The sequence below is a fragment of the Rhyacophila brunnea genome, unplaced genomic scaffold (genome assembly GCF_057557595.1).
Source record: "Rhyacophila brunnea isolate RB1 unplaced genomic scaffold, BYU_Rbru_1.0 scaffold_19, whole genome shotgun sequence".
NCBI classification, from domain to species: Eukaryota; Metazoa; Arthropoda; class Insecta; order Trichoptera; family Rhyacophilidae; genus Rhyacophila; species Rhyacophila brunnea.
Genome location: NW_028232848.1, coordinates 20263684 through 20289622, shown reverse-complemented (window position 1 = coordinate 20289622; position 25939 = coordinate 20263684). Strand labels below are relative to the sequence as shown.

Sequence of the window (25939 nt, the reverse complement as noted above, 5' to 3'; positions counted from 1 at the left end):
ATGATTTAGTTTTATAACAATAATTTCAGTTTGCCTACACAGTTCCGCGGTGGTAGTAGATAGTAATAGTATAAACGCGAGACAAAAAGAATGATAAAGAAGTGATAGAGAAAGGATATGGAAAAGCGTCAGTCATCATAAAGTGAGGGGAAAATTCTCACAAAGGATGCCACCATTGTCATTGGCCGACTGTTATGATACCCAACGAGGGTCAGTGCTTTTCTTACATAAAAGACTCCGCAAGCAAATGCAAAAAAGTACGAAAAATATGATGGTTCGTGGACCACCACGCTAGATTCTTTTACGCATTCAGTGCGGACTGCGGAAGCAATGAATATATAAATGCATTTTGCGTGAAACAAAATTGTATCCTACAATCCAAAATTTAATACATATTTACGGACAGTTTTCACATCAGCACATACCTTTTTATGCGTGAAAAGGGATTCAGACATGTAACTGCTTTGTATGAAAAGTTATAAACATTTTATTCTTATTATATTATCCCATTGGTATAAAATGTTAATATTATTAAAAAAAGGAACATATAGTCTTTTAAACTAGTACAAGAATATCGCAATCGTTATTGTATATGCATAATTTAGAACAAATTAGAAAAATATTTTTCTATGTATGTTTCTGTTATGTGTATAATTATATTTTCAGTGTTTTGGCATGGCTTGTTCTTCTGCATACACTAAACGTAAACACAAAGAAAGATCAAATTATGCGTGACGTTATTAAATGTTAGTCTTAATATTTTTTCTTTGAAGAGATGTCACCTAACCTAACCTATTCTTTTTTCGTCGTCACTATTTTAGTATTGTGTAAATAAAACAAACAATGAATACATAATATTATGATATGACCGGTTTATCTACTTAACCCTCATGGGTTAACGCACCACCACCATTGATTTACATTTATGACATGTCCATGGACATGACAACTTTGGTTCATCAAACGAGTACCTACTCACCATAGATAATTTATACTCCCTCTGTGGGAGGAGTTCAATCTCTTTGTATGTACTATTTTTTTTTTACCCAGAATGGAAAAGATGGTAACACTTATACCTACCGTGATAATGATAAAACAGAAATCTACATTTAAATCAAAAATATTTATCACATCATGGCGACGTAAAAGTTGTCAATTTAGTTAATACATAAATTATTGTGATTTAAGTAAACTTACTGACGTCTTCATTTATTTTCATTGAACAATAGTGAGATATCAAAAAATAAGTTTTGTTTGTAAGTTATTATCTCGCATCATTTAAATAGATATAGGTACATCCAATGCGTGATAATATTATGGACAATTACTTTTGACATTAATTCGTGTAAGTACTTAACGTTATCATTTATTTTTCTAAGTATTCATGTTTTGTGCAATTTGTAATTCATCATGTTCATCAATGTATTATATATTTAAGTTAATTTAGTTATTTTCACTTGGTCAAACCCTCAATTTAACATGCATTATGATTTTAATACAATTCAAAAGTAATTAATTTATACACACCATGAACTTTGGTTATACTTTAGTTTAGTCATTCTAACATAATCCTTAGTTCGTTGTGTATGTTTTTAAGTTATAAACTAGCTATTATTTATAAGAAAAATACACAGGCCAGAGATGAAAATATTGTCGCACAGTAAAGTGAGGTTAAGTAGCTGTCAGATGACCAAAATAATAGAAAACATAAATATCTAGTGGTAACATGTATTATATAGATAAAAAATGTACACTCATGGAATGTATTAAAGTATTATTTAATTTCTTGAACTATGCGAAGTATTACACATTGCTCATTGCTCTTAAACATACAAGGCCATTGCCAATGTTTGAAAATGATCTATTTATAAAAACTAAAGTAGTGTTTCATATAAATTACATCAATTTCTAAACATTGTCATGATCATTCTACTTACTATCTATCATGAATCTTGGGTGTCAACTTTCATATTATGGGTAAGATTAGGTAGGAGGAAAGGTATTCCCATGGTTGGGTTCAGAAGAAACTTCCTCATTTGAGCCTGTATATTATATTATCAATGGCTTTCCAGTTGTGTTTCTCTTGAGGATGCTTACATACTGACATACGTGAGTTACACGAACATTCAATTAATTAAAACTATAAATATATATATACGTACACTATATTTTTAGAATGCAAAGCATTATCACTGAACTGAATAATTTGGAAAACCATACCAAAAAAATTCTGTAGGTAACTATTGACCCCCGCTATGAATATAATTTTATAACGATTGATATTATATAAAGACAGTTATCGTCTGTTTACGGAATTTGAAAGCATCCTCAGTCATCATAGATATATATTAGGAAGTATCCGCAAAAAGGAAACCTGGGCCAGACAATATATTTGCCAAATTGCAGCGTGTATGAAAAGACAATCCGTCATGTTAGGTAGATAAGCAGCCGATAATACTCCACTTTGGCATTATTATTTTGTTGAAAAATCCTGTCAAATATATGTAAAAACCATTTATAAATGCACTCGAGTAAGTAATCACAGTGAACATAAAAAATGGCAGTTATTGCGTGATTAAGAAAATCAGGATGGCAATTAACTAATGTTAATATTTGTGGAGTTTACCAACTTAACAATAATTCTTTGAGTCAGTAACTGAGTAGTTAAAGCGATCGACTGTAAGCACCAAACGTTTTTTCGAATCTTACTCGGTCCAAGGTTTTTCCCAAATAGGTATGTTTCTGAGGTATTTTCAAGTTATGAAAATAATACATAAAAAGTGTGATACAAGATGTTCTGATGTGAGAAATCTCAAGAGGCATTGACCGAGTTGATGGACGCATATTCAAGATACAGTAAATCCGCGGGGTATGAGAATATAAGAAAGTATTATTTGCTTTATGAAAATCATAAAAGGGATTGTAAATTTTCACATCGAGGGTGTTAAGCCAAATGAGTAACAATTTGTTGGAGAGCAAAATGAAATAATCTGGTTGGTCAGACAGAATAAGTTTTTCTGACGGAATTCTGATTCAACTCTGTAAGTACCTAACTTATTTTCACCAAAATGAACGTCACTCCCTTTTGGGGTCACCAGCCACGATAATATGATGAGTGATGATAACATGAAATACATAAATACTATTTTTTGTTTCAGTCAAAATGGATGACAGAAGAATAGCTGACTACTTTGTTGTAGCAGGACTTCCAGAAAGTCCGGAATTACTGGAAGAGTCCATTTTTAGTGACTCTGGTCATTTGAAAAGCAATGATTCAAAACCACCGATCACACACTTGGGTCAGTGACATTATTTTTATTATCTCTAATGAACAACTAAAAACTACATAATTATTTGTATTGCTGTAATGAATGAACATATCGTTCTTATCTTTAGGTTATATTTATACGCATATCAATTTTATGTACATTTTATTCAAACATTATTGACTGAAAATACCAAAGTACATATCATTAAAATATGAATTAATGCTAACTTATTTTTGGAAAAGGGAGAGGGGAGGAATATCTAATAAACATGGTTGCTATCTGGTATTTATTGTCAATAAAGGTGGGTTCTTCATACGGGAATTAATATAAATTGTAGGCGTGTCACTTTCTTAGAATTGGGATCTCTTTTCATGTAACAAATATGTGTGCACTACTATTGTACGACAACATCTTCTTGGCTATGTGAAGTAATGCGTTGTTGTCGACTAAATGGGAGGAGCTTGTTAGTTCATAATGGAAGTGCGGTTACAAATGGAAGGAGCATGTTAGTTCACAGTTTTAACACGTAGCCAAAAAGATGTTGTCATGGAGTAATCTGTTTTTGCCCACTTATTAATTTGTAGTTATATAATTATTTTTCTTTATCTATGGATGGTTGTGGCCTGTGCATTGTATCACATGGCTGGTAAAAATACATGTTGTGTTTCAATGTGTGTTTGATTCAGTACAAGGTACCAATGGATTATGCGAATGGCTAACAACCATTATTCGTAACATGTCTGTCAATCCTTTACTGCAATTAGTTAATTGGCGTAATTAACATACAATTAGGGCACATACACTCTGTGGAGGCACACATGCCAGTAGCGTAGGGTGGAGGTAGGCTGTTAAGATCCAACATAAATAGTGTACACTAAATTTTGTCAGTCAGATGTATTTGTTTTCTTTGAACTAATAAGTACTATGAATTGCAGATAGTGTTGTTCAGTTTTTAAAATACAATTAAACCCTGCGTTACCGAGCCATAATAGTCAAAAAATACTGATCTATCTATAAAATATCTTAAAGTATGCCATTAAATCATATATAATTTTAGTTATTATATCGTCGGTGTTTTGTAAAAAGGGCGAATTAACCAAAATGCTACTTTACAGGAGGAGGGTTTTTAACTTTTGACATTTATTTGTTTTTTACCTGTAGATGATTATAAATATTTAACAAGTTTATAATAAAGCTTAGAAAGAATACTGTCATTATAATAGGTATTATTATATAATATTTTAAAAGGCGTAATATGTCACATTTGCTTTTTATTTCGTAATTTTAATTAACTTAATTTTAGTCGATTATCGTTTTTAAGTACTTTCCTGTGGAGATAAAAATTCGCCGTTTTTACACAAAGCGAATGGGGTACATATTGTATTTTCATTAAAATCTTGATTTCGCCAAAATGGTTGATTCGCCCTTTTTACAAAACACCCGACGATATACAGTCGAACTTGGTTATTACGATCACGGAAATAGTGAGATCTCGGATGTAATGAGGAAACATTTGTTGACATTTTAGTTTATGATTTTCTCCATACATTTATTCAGTTTTATAACGAGCTACTTCTCGGGTATACCGAGCAAAACTGTTAATGTGTTGATCGTTTAAAAACAACATTTTTACCCTAAGCAATAAAATCTGGCCGGGCAGTTTACTAGACCGATGCTGCCGAGATCGGATTATTTTTATGACACTAGTTAAGTTTCTAAGTAGGTACCTAATTGGTGTTTTCGCCGACAACATTGAAAAAGTATCCACGCATATGATTGAAATCGCATGTAAAAAATTCAAGCTTTGTGAAGTCAGTAGGTACCTACCAGCGCCGGTGGCTTAGCACTTCATTGCAATGAACAACCTCTTTTGTAGTTTATGAATGCCATGTTTGTTTCGGGGATTTTTACGATCGTTTTCAGATTTTTTATGTTCTATGCTTAAATAGAACGTGGCGCGAAAAATGTTATATAACGAGTAATGCTTATAACGAGCAAATTCAGTTGGTCCCATCTTCCTCGTAATAACCAAGTTCGACTGTAGATAGAAGAATATTTTTTGACTCTTTTCTATTATGGCTATTGAAATGTTTCTAATTTACAAAAAGAACCTTGCCTCTGCCACCCATTATTGCAAATAATTTTTTTGTGTTTTGTTACCTACGCATAGAAAGGTTTAACCCTGTCGTATATTATAATATTATAAAACCGAAATGTCAAAACCAGTGCGAAAGATGTCATCTATAAAAAACACTCTAACTTCCATGTTTCAATGTGCCAATTGCAAAATATAAATTTTTCTATAACTACAATCGCCACTAAATGTACAGCATGTCTTGTACACTTGATTCGTGGCCACGACGTGTATAGACGTCGTATTTTGTGAGATGTGATATGACAGGACGTCCTGTATTGTGGAACGGAATACGACACAACGTTTATAGAAGTCGTATTTTGGATTAAAATAATATGTTCCCTGCTACTTTTGTCACGGTGCGAACATATTATTTCCATTAGGATTAGATAGTATCATATCTTAAGATTTAACTCATTTATATATCTAAATCGAAAAAATAAAATTTTTAATATGTGTCATATCACTAACATGTATTAGCTAACATGTGTCCGCGAATGTGTTAAGATCCGCCATAAATAGTGCACATTAAACTTTGTTAATCATCTGTATTTGTTTTTATTGACTACAATTTACAGATGGTGTTGATTAGTTTTTAAAAATCAATGAAACCCTGCCTAAACCAAACCATAATAGTTTTGGTATATTTTGGGCGATAGGTACTTATTTGTTTTTGGTGGATTAATACATAATATTATTACACATATTGTTGGTTCATTCTTTTTAATTCCTTAAGCCCTGCCTAAACCAAACTATAATAGATAAAAATATTATTCTATCAATGAAATATCCAAAGTTATATATGATTTAATTGCATAATTTTAGATATTTTATAGATTGATCAGTATTTTTTGACTATTACATATCTATTATGGCTTGGTCACGCAGGGTTTAATTGAATTTTAAAAACTAACCAACACCATCTATAAATTGTAGTCTTATTTCAATGAAAACAAATACCTATGACTGACAAAGTTTAATGTGCACTATTTATGGCAGATCTTAACAGCCTACCGCCACCCTTCGCCACTGCTTGATGGCAATAATAAAAGTTAATAAAACTTCTTGTATAGTCCTAACTGCAGTTACTGCATTTTGCATTAGTATGACGATCAATGTGTTTTTATTTCATGCTAATTGGCATCAACTGACATCAGGTATTCATTTACAAATTAAATCATTAATATTGTCTAATGCAAATGTTGGATTGGAGGTCAGCTTGTAACATTATATCCTCACATGTCTATATTAATTATGTCTCCTTACATACAAGTTGGTCACAGTTTCATATATCATTTGATGCATATTCATGTCATGTAGTCAAGTCCATTTATTTATTTTGATCTGATTTGAATAGGCATGAGAAATTGTGATTTCATATTTAGATAACATTATAATATTTGAATATCTTTCCAACTGATATAGAAGATTTTTAACACTTTCAGCACATCTATTCTTAAAAGTTTGCATTTTAGCACGTTTCCGTTATTTTCATTGGTCCAAATTAACACGGAAGACATTCCATACACAAGGCGGTTATCTACAATAATTGGTAGATTCGTAATTCGTCGTAAACATGTCGGTCAAATTCGGGTATGTTCATGCTGGCGTATCCACCTGAACCCAAAAATTTATATATCAAAAACATATCAACATAACCTACAATTTTATTAGTCATGTCATTGCAATTGCAGCATATAGTAACACAAATATTATGTTACTACTAGCTGTTACTAGCCACTCGATATTTGACAGCTCACGGGGAACTATAAATTAAGGCGACGGTTGTGACGTAATTATTTTTCAAAACAGTCATATCTTGTATCTCAATATGTAAAATTGATGTACTCTATCTCGCTCTAAAAGTTAACGCAGCCTAGAGAGGAGGTGTTAAAAGATAGCATTTTTTGACAGTTCAGACGGTTAATTATTATAACTGTAATTAACTGCCTGAACTGTCAAAAAGTGATAAGTGTGATATATTTATCACATGTAGCTCTTTTTGGATGTGATATGTTAGTATAGCCTCGCTTTATATTTGATTGATTGCAATATCTACTTCATATTATTATCATCGGTGTAAGTGCAATACTATGGAAGAGCCACATGTTTTAAAGATACGTTTTTTTGCCACATTCTCTCGAAACATGACCATAGACGGTTGTTGTCTTAAAAATTTCAGAATCGATCAATAATTTCCTAGTTATTGGCTAAAATTGATACCAGCAAAACTGCGTATAAACCATATTCGAATTATGCAAAGGCAAACCAAAAAAAAAAAATCTCTCCAGAATATTTTCATAAATGGTTCATATGTGGTATCGTAGTTACACCTATTATACTTTAATTTCAGTAACTCTTTCGAATTTTTACACTATCGACTACACGTGTTTAATAAAATAACATTTTGCATAACTTTTAAATTTTTCAAACGTCAGATGAAATAATTACAAGATAAAAAGAACTTTTTATATACAACGTTTTTAAATTTTCTGTTGAATCATATAAACTTGACTTGACTAGCTTAAATGATCAAAAAAAATTTTACTTGAGATCGAAATACTGAATAATTACTTGCCATTTCATATTGATTTCCATAGTAATGCACGTATATATTATTTAATAATTTAGTTGCTAGGACCACCAAGCAACCAATAATGGTATTGAAATAACTTTTCATACAAAACAGAATTAACTAAAAATTAATTCAATTCTACTTAAAGATGGCTAAAAGTATTAAAAAAATGCATTGGCATTGTGTTCTGATACATTCTAAAAGTTTCAAATGTCTAGCTAGTCGGGAAGTTAGTTAAAAATCGATTGCAAGATTTGTACCGGACAAACAACCACCGGACAAATTAGAATACCACCTAAGAAAAATGTAAAATACAAATTTAGTATTGCACTCGTTTCACGTTTTTCAAGCTTTAAAAACATATGTATACTGTAACATCGTCTCTTCTGTGTACATTCCACTAGGCAGGAAGCTGCCGAGTGTGATTTATATTTGAGTTGGTTTATTAACCTATTTAGAAACCGTAATTTAAAATAATGAATGAGCTAAGGGGTAATGCCTGTTTCTCCTCGCCCCGAAATCAATGGCGGGTTGAATTTACATGGTCAATTATAATTCTACCTGACATTACTCTCAGGCTCCGTTGTTACCCTCCAGAGAGTCAAGTAAAGAAGTCCGGGGGTCGTTTTCTGTTTTCAATAGACTGGCTTTTTACGTTCTTAACCGTCTGTAAAGAATTTCTTACTTAATTATGATATTTTTATCTAATACAAAACCACACGCGATATGAACTTTAAAAATTAAATGGACATGTGTTGTCAAATAAACTGTTTCTCAATCATAATAGTACATCAGATCACATTCTTTACTAATGCATTATGTTGATTACACTACCTACTACATATTATTGTGTATGTATCTATGAATTCTGATTTTTCTTTAGTGGTGATAATATAAAATTTATTTGTTAAGGCGATGTCTTCGGCCTAAATAACACATATAATGTGACTTTTACGCCATCTATTTATATTTAAAGGCATCTACCATGAATTTCTAAAAATCTGTTACTAAAAACTTTGGTCAGTTTCAATCAGATGGCAGTGAGTTACCATAACTAATTTTAAAAGTAAATTAAAGTTGCCAATGGAATGGAATTCTAGATGAAAAAAATTGCTAGACAAAAATTCATTTACATATTATTATTTAAGAATATAATAATATATTCTAATATAACCACTTGAGACCCGAGGGAGAACCAGCCATCAAAAAAAATATTTCTTTGATTTTATGGAAGAGAAGTATTAGTCTATTGACAAAAATTTTTTTTTTACGTTTTTTTTATTTTATAAAGTAAAATATACTATATGCACATACCAGGTAACACTGCAGATGAATATTACCTACTCTATAAACTTAGGGAAGGTAAAGAAAACAACTTGTCATAGGAATGGTCAATTTTAATAGAACATTACACAATAAAAACAATACAAAAACATTATAAATAGGATAATTAAATATATTTACACTTAAAATTAGTTAAAATTATGAAATAAAACCCTAAATATGTACTTTAAAATTGCTTTGAGCTGCATCCTATACTGTGTGATACAGCTCAAAGCAAAATTTTGTGCACACGTATATATTGCATTTTATGCAAATATACCTGGTACGGGACTTGCATCCAGGGTATCTGCACACGGATGCTGAATGGTGGCCAACGCTGTCCAAACATACCTCAGCGATCGGTTGGGGGACAACCGTTCTCCTGCGAGCTGGTGGCTCTGTGTCTACCTGCGATGTCGACATGTTTCTTGGCCGACCTCGTGCTGGCAGTGTTAAAATGTTGGCTACCCGATCTTCATACCGAATCATAGCTTTCGCTAATCTGATTCAGTACGACAACAGTCTCATAATATCCTTTCGGGGTACATTTTCTAGTTTACAATTCCGCATATACATTAGCCAACAGTTTACTACCGCCAAGTCCACAAAGTGGTTAAAAACCCTCACAGGCCATTTGCATGTCTTCATCGCAGTCCTGTAATAAGCAATTATCCGATCGCAAAGATCAATGCCACCCATCGACATATTGTAGTGCTTTACAATGGCCGGCTGAGTGGCACTGATCTTCTTCTTTACTTCCTTCGATCATCGCATGCAGGTACCAACAGGAGTACTGCCGACCGCAGTGGAAAATAATAACACGGATGTATTATCTTTCCACTTGACTACACAGACTTTGTCATCCTACCAAACCTTCTCATCCCAATCTCCCCTCTGCATTGCCTTATCGTTTTTTTAATTTCTTAATCACATCGCCGATTCTATTACTTCTGACAGTTCCAGTTAAGAATATTTTGTCTTGAAGTAACGAATCGGCGAGCTTCAAACTAGTGAAAAACGATCAGTATAGACAATGCAGGGGGATTGGGGAGAGTCCGGCAGAGTAACTTGACCACACTTGCGCCCAGACCGAACTGCTTCACATCTCCATCTGATACCGTTCCCTTCCCTACATATATGTGAAAATCTATCACTAATCCATCTCTGGCCGCGAGAACAAAATTTTTAAGGCCTACAGGATTTGGCTTGTTAAGCACAAATTGCCTGTGTCTACAGCGGCCAGTGAACGGCATCATTTGCTCGTCGATGGAGTTATGAGCAGGTCTGGGCAAAGTATGGCATTTTTTTAGAACCTCACTTAAAAAGGGACTAATCTTCCAAAGTTTATCTGTGCAGCCCGTGCGGTCAGCGGTGTTATCTGCAAAATGAAAGTGATTCCGCAGTTCGAAGTACCCGTCTCTGGGCATTGCTTGATTAATGATTGGAATGCTTAGATCATAACACCAGTACATTTGAGTCTGCGGAAACCTTAATGTACCCATCATAATTTGGATGCCGGTGAATACGAATTTTGAATTCGTATTCACCGACCACAAGTCCCTTTTTTGTGCTGAATATAAATTTGTCTGCTCAGCTATTTTTTCGAAGAGAGCGAGGTTGAAGTATTCGAAAAAGGAGCTGAGTACATTGTCAGCAACATGCCCTCTCGCCAACAAATCTTCCTCCAATTCCGGACCAGCATTCGGCATACTGAAACAATAGGAAAAAAATATTATTACATAATCCATATTTCCTCATTAATTCAAGTATTTAGCAGTAAAAATACAAATAATGATGGGTAATAATATGTTTTGATTGAAGTTTACTATTCAAACCATCAACTCCTCATTCGAGACAATCGCTACATCATGTGTACAAGATGTAATGAATTCTTGTTTTTATGCCAAAGCATGTAATGAAAATGAATCTAGTGTATGACCGGATGGTATATAAAACCAATAAATATATTATTAAGAAAATTGTAAACCTACCATTTTGTGAGCCAGGGAAGCACCCTGGATTGTGATGTCGAAGGTTGTAAATGTCGAATGTAAATGTCGTCGCTGTTGTCGGACTCGTAACCGTCGCCGACTTCGCAGTCTGTCGTCCAATATTTCGTCGAGTTCATCAGTATTAAAAGATTTATCTATATGTAAACAAAAAAACATAACCTAATTACATTCATATACTCGTGTCAAACTTATCACTGTAGATAACGTTTTCAATTTACGATTATGTTGTATTAAAAACACGGACACGTGTTTGAAAGCACATAAAATATTTGATTATAATCAATCATTGATTACATTGTATAAGCATTGTGAATAATTATAATGATGATTATGAGATACATTTTCGAGACAAGTTTCAGTAATTTTGAATGAAATTAAAATTTTATTTTATTAAATTCGGTTCTACAATCATAATATGCGAATGAAAGAAATTCACTATCTATTAGATAATTTACAAAACGTACAAGATGGGCTCGATGACATTTGTCATAAACATAACCTCAAACTAACGTAAAGTATTTATAATTTTACGAAAACGATGAGTCTACGCCTAAAATAATATATATTGATGATAAATGCATGATGGTGATTGAAAATACAGTATATGTAACTCTTTTCAATAATTTTTGAATGTTTGTTTGACAATCAAAACTGCGTGACATAGTTTGTCATTTTGATGTACGATAATAATATTATTTATTATACACTGAAAAGTTTACTTACTTGACAAAAATGTTACTGATGAGTCGATTCCTTCCTGTTTTCAAACAATATACCTAATAATGGCCAAATAAAGAAGAATTGTCATAAATCCGATATTCGACCGAGAGCACGAATGCTACCATAGACTAATGCTACCATATGTTAAAATGCGAGATTTGTTTATTTTGTTGATTATTTTTATCATAAATAATGATAAAAAAACAGTTGTAATTTAAGCAAATACTAATTGCAAATAATTCGCAGTTTCAAATTTTGAATATAGGCAGGTTTATACGTAAATTAAGTTAATATTGTAATTTCAATTATTAAGTTATTTTTATTCATATGGCAATTTCGCCTCAAACTGATAAACTGATTTTTGTCAAAATGCAGAGAAATGTTATTTTGTCTTGTCTATGTGTGAGTTTCATTTTCAACGTCATGTTATGGTATGTGTGTTTTGTATGGAGATATTTTGTTTCCAAATAATTCCACAACGGCAGCACCATACAGACAAACATGTTGCCAATTTGAGCAATTATTATGGTTTCGATTTCTATCGATTCGTTAATATACAAAAATACAAGATTAAATTTAAATAACTGCCGTAAAAATTAATAAATAATATTTTTAATAGAAACGCTAAGCGTTATTCGCGATAAATTGCGTGTAAGCCGAGATTTTTCGATTTTAATTGCGTGCTTTCTAACCTCTAAATCGATGTTTTTTAAATTTGAAAAAAAAGATATAAGGATATAATAAATTCCAATTTTCGCTTAGCGTTTCCCTGGGTAATAGATTTACGTACATTTTCATCGTAATTTTGATAATAAATCTTATGTCATTCATTCTTACCACCCGATAGAAATGTACCGAATTTGACACTTATTTTTGGTATATAGAACTCCATGATACTTCTTAATTTTTTATTTTATTTTTCTCATTACTTTTGAATATATATTTACCGATTAATAAACTTTTCTAGCTATTTTTCGATAACAACTTTACCTAGAGACATCACCTTAAGTTGTTTGTATAGAATGCACACTATTATTGAGTAATTTTGTAAAAATTCTTTAGCTTTTGCATTTTCTCAAGAGTGATGCATTTCACCTATTGACCCTTATTATCAAATCATACAAAAGATAAAATAATATTTGTTTTAGTCATTTTGAATAAATTAAAACAAAACTTGAAAACATCTCATGCAACTATCTACTGCATCTAATGCAATTCGATTAGCATTTCATGTTACAACCAGCGGCGGCTGGTCTAACATCATACAAGAGTATAAACCGATGTGCCCATATTGCCAATAGGCATAATGCAGGGATAATACAGGCACTATGCACCGTATACGTCATCTTCACTGAAATCATTTGCGCCCCGGCAATATATTTAGTTTACTTAAAATAAACCCAAAGCTTAGTATGAACTAAAGCCATTATAAAACAACTTAAACCGTGCTAATCCTTTTCGCCATGCGTAAGTTCCAGAATATCATGCGCCGACCAGGTGAAATGATATCATATTCGCCTTGAGTAGAGAGCAATTACAGATTTGAATTATGGTTTGTTATTATAGATGCTGCAGCTTACTGTTCACACTCAAATTATGTTTAAAATGCCTGTAAAACTAAAAACTAAGAATTTTTTACCTAACCGATTTTTTTTTTTTTTTTAAACGGTACATGTTCAAACACGCGCGTTAACATAATTTTACTCCCTACTTCAATTATAGTTTGTCAATTTATGGCTACGGCCGTATGTTGTAGCTTAACCACTGGGGAATGCCAAAAGAAATGGCGTATTTCAAAAAACACTACCTTATTCTTAGGTCAATAATTATTATATAGCAATAATTATTCGTAGGATGTTTGTCACACTTGAATGGTCAAAGATATAGCTTATAATGAGTATCTTTAGAATTATCTTCAAATGTGTTAATCTTGCCCATTTTTTGAATAATAAAATGCCCAATTCTTGTCAAATTTGGGATCACAGAGATTATCAATATAATTTTTTATCGTAAATATTTCACTATAATAATGTCGATATAAATTATACTGATGGTTTTATAAATGCGTTTAAAAATTAATAAATGTAAAAAATCTTAACACCACTGCACATTTATGTACTGAAATATGACTATATTCTAAAACATTTGAGCTCTCAGGTTTAAAAGAATACTATTTTATGCAATAAAAATACTTTATGCAGTCATCAAATGTTTAAAATAAATATAAAGGATAATAAGGCTTCAAAATTATATAAATAGATTATCTACAACGTTTAAGGTATGTCCAGGATCATGCTTTGAAAATAGAACAAAAGCTCCATTTTGACCTACGCTGAGCATGTCCCCCATTAAGTTACAACTCGAAAACCTTCAGTCTTTATATGATGCTTTCCTTCAACATCTAGGCTTTAGTTTTTTGTTTTTTTCCTTTCACATCCTAAAAAAATTATTCATAAAATTAATTATTCCTCTCGGGTGTGAAATTTGTGCTATCTACATCCCCGTATTAAGCATAAGCTTAGGTTTGACGATTACATTCAGGGGACTCTTTTTGCCAATCAATAAAATAAATTATCTTCTAAATTAATAAATTAATTGTAAAACATTTTATGCTATCTTTATTTAGGTATATTGTTTCCCGGGCTTGGAGAAACGGTCCCTGATGATTACGAACTGCTAGAATGGACACCGACTGGATTGGCCGCAAATTTAAATCACGGCTCTCTAAGATCGACAGAGTGCTATATATGTTTTCGCCGGGGAACGGACTATCCGCCTCTTGTAGACATTGGTAAGATTTTAATAATACATAAATGTGTAATTTTCCACTATTTATTTAATATTCCATATTTTAGGTTTCTCCTTACTTCTTTTATGAAAAGTGTTAAAGTAATTATGTTTTTAAGGTGTCATGTACGACGGCAAGGAGCGGCTAATGGCTGACGCCGAGATGATCTTGGAAACGCCGGGCGGCCGCGTGGCCAATGTTAACAATTCGGGCGCGAGGACTTTCATCACGTACCGTAGGGCGCTCTCCACCGCCCCTTGCAACGCCCTCGTCGTCACCGATGTCTGCATCGTGATCCAGAGCAAGGGGGAGACGCCCCCGCACGCCTTCTGCTTGATTAACAAAAACCTCAACAAGGGAATGGTGGGCAGCGATGTCTTCATCTGCTACAAAAAGTCCATGAATAGGCCAACTCTTTTGTCTTATAAGCCGGAAGTTTTGTTTCGGTGAGTGTTTTATTTTATTACATTATCCATTGTATCAATAGTAGGCCCGAAATCCTGTAATAAATGAAAAAAGATCATGCTAACACAATCCATAAACAAAAAAAAGCACTTTCAAGCAGATTTCATTATCAAGACATCTAAGTAAGATCCCAGAATTCCTAATGTTGCTTCATAGTCCCGAAATAACTTTTGCTGATGCACTTTTAGGAGATTGTAGACGACATTCTAAACAATCTAACCCCATAAATTACTCATTTTCACCAAGATATCTCCGACTAACTGTGGATTTGAGATACCTCATTCGGCGAACAACCAATTCTTATAAAATAGCATAGTGATATTGCATGTAGCTTCGTCACTATGCTTTGTAAAAATAATGTCACATCTACTTTATTGATTTGTTATTTCAGATATCCGTCCACAGATTATAGTAACTTTAATTTCCCCACGTCAGTGCCACTATTTTGTTTACCGATGGGGGCGACACTGGAAATGTGGCCAAATGAAGCTTCGCAACCAAAACCTGTGTTTTCCACGTTCGTGCTTACCGTCGCAGATGCTACAGATAAGGTAAATTACTAATTTATTTGGCATATATATATTTGGTAGAATTACATAGTTATTAAACCAAAGTATATCAAAGGTACGGAGTGGTGTGACCTCGTGCTTGCCTTATGCCCCAATACTGAACCGTAACATGGTGAAGTAAATAAGTGAGAGTATATTAAACGCAAGTATTACAGTAAATACTTTTAATAATGGATAGGTTCTAGTCTATTTCATTATTGTCAAAAGCACTCTTTCGAATTTACCATCAGGGTCAAAAATTATGGAAATTGCAGTACTAGGATCTCTGTAACGTTGCGGTTTGTTAGAGAAATACTATTCTTTTTTTAGGAGAGAATAGATGACTTAGTTATATGAATCTAAGGTAGAGCTACAAGGTAAATGTAAATGCATTTTATATTTACCTTTCATCCTACAAAATCAAATTTAAGTCATTGATGACTGACCTTACAATCAATACTTTTAATTACTCACCTATTATGCGAGACCATCTTGAAAAAATCCTGACTTTGTTTTTCAAACAGATAAATATATGGCCAAAATTATTCTGTAACATATTATTCAGTTCGAAAAGAGATTTGATGACTTCCAGAAATTGATGTACAATTGGTACATATGTGTAATTTCAACAATGTAAAATATGAACATCTACAAAATCGTTTTGTTTATTAAGAACATTATTTTTGTCTACACAAAATCCCTTACAATATACATTGTGGCAATATTGCTATAACATAGTGTCGTTATAGCATAGATAGAGCGTTCAGAATTTTTTTTGAAACTCCTGTACTTTAGACCAGTGTTCCCCAACCTTTTTACACCTGCGGATCGGTAAAAAAAGGAAAAATTTTTCGTGGACCACTAACTGAAATAAAAATGGTTTTTAACGTAATATTTTCTTAATCTTATATTGTGACAGATGGACATAACTATAACTAACAAATATACATATAACAGTCTACAATGAAAATTTAAAAAAAACAATGGTTTTTTTCAACAAACTAATGCGAAACCTGCTGTTGCATCATTGCTTTACATTAATAAATTTATAGTTTTACAGCTTAAAGATGGATATTCATCTTTGACTGATATCCAAAACTATGGAAATAATTTAATGTTCCTTGGGCTGCCCGGTATCATTTGATCCACGGACCGGGGGTTGGGGACCACTACTTTAGACTGTATGGATAATATCCGTGGCCCTATCCAACTGACTTTCTCTTATGTATGCTTATATACTGTAATTTAAAGTTTAGAAGAGATCTATATTAAGTTACATATTTTTTCTGACTTATGTAAATGGAAACTCTGTCATTGTTGGTGATTTTGACTTGTGTTCCTGATAATTATCTCAGAAATCGGGAGTATTCGTTGTTTGTTCTCCCAAGGTGCAATACTAACCTGCCATCGATAATGCCAATTGGGGGGGTCGATAACTCTGTTCAATAAAATCGTTTTGGATATTGATATATTCCACTTACGTGAGTGAGTTTAGGTGGACGTTGTTTTATAACTTTTTAAGATAGTATGGTCAGTGTGCTTCCATGTACTCTTTTTATTATTCATTACCCTATATTTTTATTTCATGTCGTAAATGTTTTGAATTTGTCTTGTTATCTATGTCTATTATCTTGTTCATTATAGGTATGTAAAGTAAACAAATTTGAATATGTGTGAAATGTGCAACGCATGACTGGGATAGTCTTAACGAGTGGCGGCTGGTCTAACATCATATAAGTGCATTGCACTCCTTGCATTGTTTTGAAACATCGTTCAACATCGTAAATCATATTTTTTCTGGTACTGTTCGGTTATACGGAATACAGCTGCAAACACATTTTGAAAATACCCGATATACTGGATTATTTGTTAGTTTGGGTTAGGTTAGGTTAGGTTTGGTTAGGTTTGGTTAGGTTTGGTTAACCTAACAAATAATCCAGTATATCGGGTATTTTCAAAATGTGTTTGCCGTTGTATTCCGTATAACCGAACTGTACCTTTTTTCTTCATAGGTTTTTAATATTATCATTCACTAATTGTAATGCAAACCATAAACTGATGTGCCCATATTGCCGATAGGCAATAGTACAGACAATATGCATCGTATACGTCATCTTGACTCAAATAATTTGCGCCCCGACAATTATATAGTTTACTTAAAATGAACTCAAAGCCAGTATTAACTGAAGCCATTATAAAACAACTTAAACTGTGCTAATCGTTTTCGCCATGCTTAAGTTGCCGAATATTGTGCGCCAATCCTAGAAAATGACATCATATTTGTGTACAGATTTGTGTACTCCAATTTAAATCAGTATACTTGGAGGGAAGATGGTATGGCAGTAAAAATAATTTTGCCGCCTTCAGCATTTCTGGAAAATTATTATGTCATTATCCTGTGTGTTGACTAAATGCGAATTGATGTTGGTTATTTATAATATAGAAAATTAATAATTCATGAATTCTAGTGACAAGCTAACATCGTTAATGTTATTTCTCAAAGTGCAGTTTTATAATAATAGTAATCATTATTCATATACGATTAAGATGGCTTCCGTTAAAAGTGGGAGGTGTTTTTCTACTATAGAAGAAAAAAATCATTTCTTAAAACTAAATCTAGAAAGACTTAGGTAACTCGCAACATGTTTTATTAAATGTAAAATATACAAATAATTTCCCAAATTTTAATAAGTCAATATATTATAAAAGTTATAAATAAAGTTTTGTCGAATCAAAAACAACGCCAAATTGATAATTTTTCAATAAGGTAAGTTTCTAGCGCACCCTCAAAGATTACAACCCAAAAAATCACCAACCACCACTGGTCTTAACTACACAAAGTGATGTGTTGTGTAGTTTATTCACACGTAATAATATGTATGTAATGTGATTTTAATGATATGGTTTCATTGATCTTCTATTTTTGTTTCAGGTGTACGGTTCAGCGATTACGTTCTATGAAGATTACGACCACAGCATTTTGACAGACAGTCAAATGGAAACCCTCGGTTGGAGAAAGGGCGTGTCTCAAACATCGTACTCAGTTCACATCAATAAAAGTATATGCCTATTATCACACTGGCCGTTTAGTGACACATTCGAACGATGGCTTATATATATTTTGGTAAGAAAATTTAACATTAAATACTGCATCAATATTGCAATTGATAGAATGTGCACTTAACATCATTTTAATGCCAGTTCTATAAAATAACAGACATCACCTATAATATTACCTCGCATTGCCAGAATTTCAAACTTGGATAACAGAGTTATTAGGAGTCATTAGAATACTCACCCGGACGGTGTAAGATGTGAGTTCAAATCCCACTTGGTTTAACTTTTTTTCTAGGATTTTTATGGTATAATATTTATATATTTGTAAAGTTTTTCAAAATGATATATTTTAATCCATTACAATCTTTTTTTGAAATAATTTAAACTGTTTGTTCGTTTAAACTCCTATGTCATTGTTTCACCTTTTTGTCACTAACTGGGCGTCTTACGTGGGTGAAGTCGGCGAAGCGTTGAGCGGCGCGCGCAATTAAAACGTATAACCGTGTGTGAAAATGTTCGTAGACAAAGTCTTTTTATACGTTTGAGTTGCGCGCGCCGCTCAATGCGCCGCCGAACGCGCTTACCTAAGACGAGCCGTTACTGCATTATTTATTTAAGGTGTTAAAATATGAACACCTATGATTTATGTTATTTGTGCGAAAATGATTTCATTCATATAACGTTATTTATGTGTTCAAAATCCCATACGAATCATCACCTCACTATGTTTGTACGGAAAAATGTTTAACCGGGTGCGATTCTAATATGTATAGATTTAAACATAGAGTCATAATCTCAAGCAGTAAAATTCTAAATAAACTGCGTTTTAAGACGTTCAACAAAGTATCATTCTGTAGTATGTATAATTTTATTGGTTATATTCTTGATACATTTTGTTTTGTAATTTCAGGACATGTCATGCAGTGAAGAACCATTACCTGTCCCTGTAGAAAGATATATCACGCATTTACTGGAAGAAGTACCGTTTCCTGAACCACGAATACTTATACAGGTAGAATAAGATTTAATATAGTATATATTAGAACCTAGATTATCCGAAGCCGAATATTCAGATTATAGATTATCCAGTTTTAATTATGATTATAAAAAGTGAATTACCATTTTCGCCTCAATGTGGAACATAAGGGTCACCGCAAACTGACTGCTATATAAAGGGGCTTTTTTTTTTTACTAGGAATGGTTTGTCTATTCATCCAACTGTAGTCAATCTTTAGTATACAAACCGTGCACAAAGTTTGCCATCAAAATTAAAATATGCTTCATCAGATTTTTTGTATTATTAAATTATATGTCAAAGCACACATATTGGTAATCAAAATGTATTTAAAGTAAAAAATAACTTTTGTATGCTGTATTATGTGTGATTGCCTTACGATTGGCTGTGGTCCTTTGGAAGTATTTAATGTTACAATATTACATTTTCTCATTCCAGTTATCAGCAACCAACATGAGCGACCGTGTCGTTTTGACGCAACGCGAAGACCAGCCGTTGGTGAAAAGCGGAGCAGGCTTTCGTCAGTTGCTGCTTAATTTGGGAACAGACAATTGCCTACTCGTTCTAGCTCTGGCGCTTACCGAACAAAAGATTCTCATTCACTCTTTGAGGTTATTATTTTTATACCTTCATATATATTCATTAAAAATAAACCACACACATTAATATAAGGTCCTATGTATGGTCTCCTTAATTAGAGGTAAATCATTTTACAGTGGCTTTATACGGAAAAAACGGCTTGCAGTTGTGGTATCGTTTGCTAGCATTGAAATAGGCATAGTAGCAAACGATGCTAATACACCTGCGAATCGCCTATGGTGCCACTGTAGTATTCACTTCTAGCGGGCACCAGCATTGACCAAAGATTTTCATAGAAAACCTTCTTCCACAGAGTAGATTTGTCTTAATATATAAAACTGAAACTTATAATAAAGTTAATAATATAGTGAATAGTCTATACACCGTAAGAAGTCATGTAGCTAAATCGGACAAGCTGTCCCTGTCTTTTGACATATGTAATATTATATCTGCGTATCTTTGACGTATGTAACATCCATAAATCAGTCAATCATGTAGTTTGATTATGAATTCACATACTTTCCTGAAATCACTTGTTTTTTCTTGATTGCCGTCATTATCACAACACAACCCATGAACATGCTACCGGCGCTTGTAGAATGTTACATCGTTTTGACATAATATGTCGATATTAGAAATTAGCTGTAAGTCGTTTTGCATTGCAGGTGCATTTGTAAAAAGTTTCACACTACTTGTACTCCGAGGCTTATTTTCCAGGGCTGCACTGAGATAAAAATGCCTTTTTATTAGTGTTTCATGCCTAAATTTTATAAAATGAGCTAGCATTATATCGAGTGTTTAAAGTCAGACAACGTTATCTACAAAAAAGTGTTTTTTTTTTTTTTTTTTGAGATAACGTTATTTTACATTTACGGCTACATGATAGTCAAACAACATTATGTCAATCTTTTCTAATTTCTTATTAAATCGTCAGTAAAGTTTAACGCTAATTACATAAGTTTCCCTTGTTTTCATATTTTTTAAAAACTATCCCTATAAATTTTAACATCATCATAAGCAAGATAAATGTACAATACACAATAAATTATAAAATATTAACATTAGGTTTTAAATAAACATTTCCCTTGTTAAGTTACAAGAATCTAAAATAACGATTTTTGGCTCTCCTGTAAAGTTGCACTTTTGTAGTAGTGTTGTTTGACACTAAGCCCTCGATATGTATGTTAGTGACCAAAACAATAGTCAACACCAGGCCGAATTTGCATTGTATTACCAATAATGTATTCAGTGCTGCCAATTCAGAATATTAACTGTATATGGTTGGAAATTATTCATCCACATTAGAAAGGTTTTGAAATCGCTATCAAGTGTTTTAATAGTTCGGTAGGCTCCTTGAGTCTAAAATATTTAGGTTCTCTCTGTCTTTTGAGATTGCTAAGATACTTGTTTACTTATTTGCTAGTTTTTGAATCTGATTTCTATAAACAATATGTAATATGGTTAACTAATTGTTTTTCGACAGGCCTGACACCTTGACTGCGGTATCGGAAGCAGTGTCCAGTCTTCTATTTCCATTCAAATGGCAATGTCCGTATATTCCATTATGTCCATTAGGTAAACACACAGTTTTTAATACAATATCAATACTATATACTGTATAAATTCATTTATCATTATTACAACCGCTGATTGTAGGACTTGCGACCCTAAGAGTCGGCTCTCATAGTCTAGTGCGTAAGGCATTAACTTTTCATCCGGGGACTTCGGATTCGATTCCCAGTGAGGTCATAATACATTTAAGTATGTGATTTTCTCAACCTGGGTGTTTGTTATTGTTTCAGTTCTATTACTACACTATTGTCATTGGGCATCGTGGCCTGTGTAGTGTTAAAAAGAATATATTTTTTTATTTGTTAATACATCTTCACCACTCAAAGCTGTTCTTTCTGGTGTGTTTCCAATTAGTTCTCATCATAAATTAAAATAATTAACGCAACAAAAATCTCTAAATACTGTCAATATCTCTGTTTCAATGTTTATAATTTTATTTTTACTTGTAGGCTTAGCTGAAGTTCTTCACGCGCCATTACCGTACTTAATAGGGGTCGATTCAAGGTTTTTTGATCTTTACGACCCTCCGCCAGATGTCTCCTGTATTGATCTCGACACAAATAATATTACAGTAAGCATGATCCTCATTTACAAAATAAATCTAGAAAATTGATGGGAAAAATGATATAATATACCGGAATGATACTTTTATTTTTAACGATGGTCTTCATTAAACCTTAAGCTGGCAAATCTATTTCATAATATGCAATTTTATAATATATAGGTATAGTATGACTTCTATATTCTGACTGCTTTGGTATAGTGCCGTATGTGGTGTGAAAGAACAGAAGCTGGGTCAGATCTACTTGGAATGGTGAGGGGTGGGGACATAGAGATGTATGTTAAAGGACGGTGGATTTGTAGTTCCCTAGTTGGCTACTGATGAATATAGATATTACACTGTAGTTTGTATTAGCTTAGTGTTCAGAAAAATATGTTCGATCAAGTTTAAAGATTGTGTTTCATAGAAACAACATTTAAACTATTTGGATGTTTCAGGTTTGTGAAGCCCAACGACACATATCTGCAAAGCTTCTACCAAAAAGGCAAGCGAGAGTGCTACGATATAGTTTAGAAATATTATACAGTAAACTGGGACCTATAGGAGGTATGTTATTTTATATCATTGTTAATTTCTCCTGAAAAAATTTGATGACTCCCAAATTTCTTACGCTTTTAATTGTCATTTTCTTTCAGCGAGGAATACTCATGGGTTTTATAACGGTGAACCTACAACTAGTTTAGATAGAGATTTTCAAAAAAGAAGAAAAGAAGTAAGTCTTATATTATTTTTACACTTTTATAAATATTGCATTGGAATAGTTGTATGTATTTACATAACTTTTCAGAAATCACAAATTGAAAATTGGTAATCCAACTAAGAACAATTATTATACCATTAGATTACTTTCATGTTATTATTTTTTTAGAAAAAATTTAATTTTTTGGCCTCCTTAGAACACTGTTTTAAAACACAAAGAAATATCCATTTTTTTTTTTAATCGGTAATAATAATAATGAATCATTACAAAATATTGAAAACAACTTCAGTACAACCTATTCATTTGAAACTGACAAAATCTAAAAAAAGTCAAATTACGAAATAAAAAATTTATAGCAAAAAAAACAGTAAAACTAACATTGATTCCATTTCTGCTGAAATTTTTTTCAGTGGTGTTTCATTCATTCATTACTATAAATAGATATGAATTTTGGCGAATATTTCAATTTTCGGCGATTTTCGAATCAACCGTGTTCATATTAACAGGGTTTTACTGTATGTATAATTTACAATCATATATTTAACTTTGAAGTTGATTCATGTATTAAACTTGATCACACTGCACTTGTATTCGTTGAATTCTAAGCATTTCAATTATCTTAATGTTGCTAAATAGAAATGCACATATTATCATCCATTTGGGTAATATGTGAATTCGAACCATTTAACCAGTGGTGAAGTCTCAAAACTAAGTGATTATTTAATGTTTACGTTCACACATACAAATTCTAAACATAATACCTACAAGATGAATAGTGCGAATTGATTTATTCCAACAGTAATTATATTAATGGAATTACAATATGAGAAACTGGTGACCAACTTGAGTATGTACTATGAAATTATCTGGCCTGTAGATGTAATTAAAAACAATATTTAAGATAAATTAAATATATTCAGTATATTTTGTTATTTTCTTGTTGAGCTGGATTTGGTGGAACAATTTTCCGCATGTATATTAATTATGCCCTCCATGCAATCTTTGCAACTGTTACCTGCTATCTATAAAAAATATTCGATTATTTTTATAGGCTAGTTCGTTCATTGAAAAAATGTACATATATAAAATTTGTGGTTCATCTTTTAGCTCTCATTGGAGTTAGAAATTCAAGGCGCATTTCTTAGGTTTATGGCTTCGACACTGAAAGGATATCGTACGTTTCTACTGCCAATTACGAAGGCTCCTACCATTGGCACTACCGATCCACAAGCTCTATTTCAACTTCAAGCCTTCTTGCGGTCCCGAGACAAGGTATGCAATTTTTTATCTTTCGGTCTTTATAATCCTGTATTGTTTGTTTTTTTAGAAATGTTTTAGAACAAATGGCTTATGCATTAAAAAATCATGTTAAAATAAAGTCATTTTTATAGCCTACATCAAGGGCGGGCAAACTTTTTGGATGGAGGGCCAAATTCAAGAATTCAAAATGAGCGGCGGGCCGCAAGTAAAATACCATTTTTAGATATACACTATTTATTATCACGAAAAATAAACATTACAAAAAAATTAATGAGAAGAATGAAAGTGTTGTACATTTTTTCAAATTCAGGTGTTAATTTTGTGGTTGATATTTTCAAAACTGCTTGTAAATGGGCATCGGAGATATTTGATCGTAAAGAATTTTTATTGAGGTTCATGATGGAAAATGTTTGTTCACATATATAGGTTGATCCAAAAACAACGAACATTTTTCTTGCATAATCTTTAAGTTGTTCGAATTTGTCTAAATTAAGGGCATTGTAAAATTTGGATATATCTTCACGACGATGCAATTCTCTTAAATCAGTGTCACACTGCAGACCAATAATCTCAAGTTGTAGCTCTGTCAGTACACTATCAATATCTATTGAAAATGGATCGCGTACTGTTGCTAAACTTGTCTCAATTTTTCGGAAGTCACCAAATCTTTGTAAAAAATCGTCATTCAGAGCTTTAATAATTTTACCATATTCTTCAAATTTATATTCTGGTATATTCAGCAACTTCAAAGTTGAAAAGTGGTCCACGTTATTATTCGATATTTGTCGAAGGAACAACTTGAGTTTTAATTGAAATCCATTCACACTCTTCACCATATCGTGGGCATATATTTTTTTTCCTTGCAACGCAGAGTTAAAAGTATTTAAATGTGTCACGATGTTCAACATAGAAAATAGTGGTTACATAGTGTGAGACTAGACGCAAGGAAGACGTACTGAGATAATACATTAACGAAACAACAAATTCTTCAAATTTTAATCTATTGTCAATATTTTTTAAAAAAATATAAAAAAAGTTATTCGTAATCAGAAGTACAATTAATGATGGCGGGCCGCAAAAAAATACCCGGCGGGCCACATGCGGGCCGCAGTTTGCCCTCCCCTGGCCTACATCATATATGTTTTCTTAGGAGGAAAAATGGTAAATTACCTTCTTTTTTTACTGTCCACAGAACAAAATAGTGTATGATCAAAAAAGTCGAATAAAACCTTCTTGGGAAGGGATTTGATGACGTGTTAATGATGTTACCTACTATAATTAGGTTTTTGAACTATCATTTAGATGAATAATCCCATAAAATCACAAATAATAGTACATCAGTTAGTAACCAAAGCAAATG

General features: G+C 32.5%; 1 protein-coding gene and 1 long non-coding RNA gene across 4 annotated transcripts in view; one reads left to right on the top strand and one right to left on the bottom strand.

Moving 5' to 3' along the window:
• Nucleotides 1-1111: 1111 nt before the first annotated feature.
• Nucleotides 1112-25939, top strand: part of Crag (DENN domain-containing protein Crag) — a 45700-nt gene continuing 20872 nt past the window's right edge. For all 3 annotated transcript variants that reach the window (XM_085946246.1, XM_085946247.1, XM_085946245.1), the window contains exons 1-13: nucleotides 1112-1345; nucleotides 3159-3299; nucleotides 14660-14824; nucleotides 14940-15267; nucleotides 15678-15837; nucleotides 18767-18958; nucleotides 19802-19903; nucleotides 20345-20517; nucleotides 21969-22060; nucleotides 22507-22628; nucleotides 23057-23165; nucleotides 23255-23331; nucleotides 24427-24591. In XM_085946246.1, the coding sequence (XP_085802372.1) occupies nucleotides 3164-3299; nucleotides 14660-14824; nucleotides 14940-15267; nucleotides 15678-15837; nucleotides 18767-18958; nucleotides 19802-19903; nucleotides 20345-20517; nucleotides 21969-22060; nucleotides 22507-22628; nucleotides 23057-23165; nucleotides 23255-23331; nucleotides 24427-24591 (1821 nt within the window). In that variant the 5' untranslated portion in view covers nucleotides 1112-1345; nucleotides 3159-3163. The remainder of the gene's footprint in view (nucleotides 1346-3158; nucleotides 3300-14659; nucleotides 14825-14939; nucleotides 15268-15677; nucleotides 15838-18766; nucleotides 18959-19801; nucleotides 19904-20344; nucleotides 20518-21968; nucleotides 22061-22506; nucleotides 22629-23056; nucleotides 23166-23254; nucleotides 23332-24426; nucleotides 24592-25939) is intronic.
• On the bottom strand, nucleotides 9361-12158 carry LOC147072834 (uncharacterized). The gene is made up of 3 exons (XR_015070529.1): nucleotides 12037-12158; nucleotides 11293-11447; nucleotides 9361-11011 (listed from the first exon to the last, which is right to left on the bottom strand). It is a non-coding gene; the product is annotated as an uncharacterized LOC147072834 (long non-coding RNA).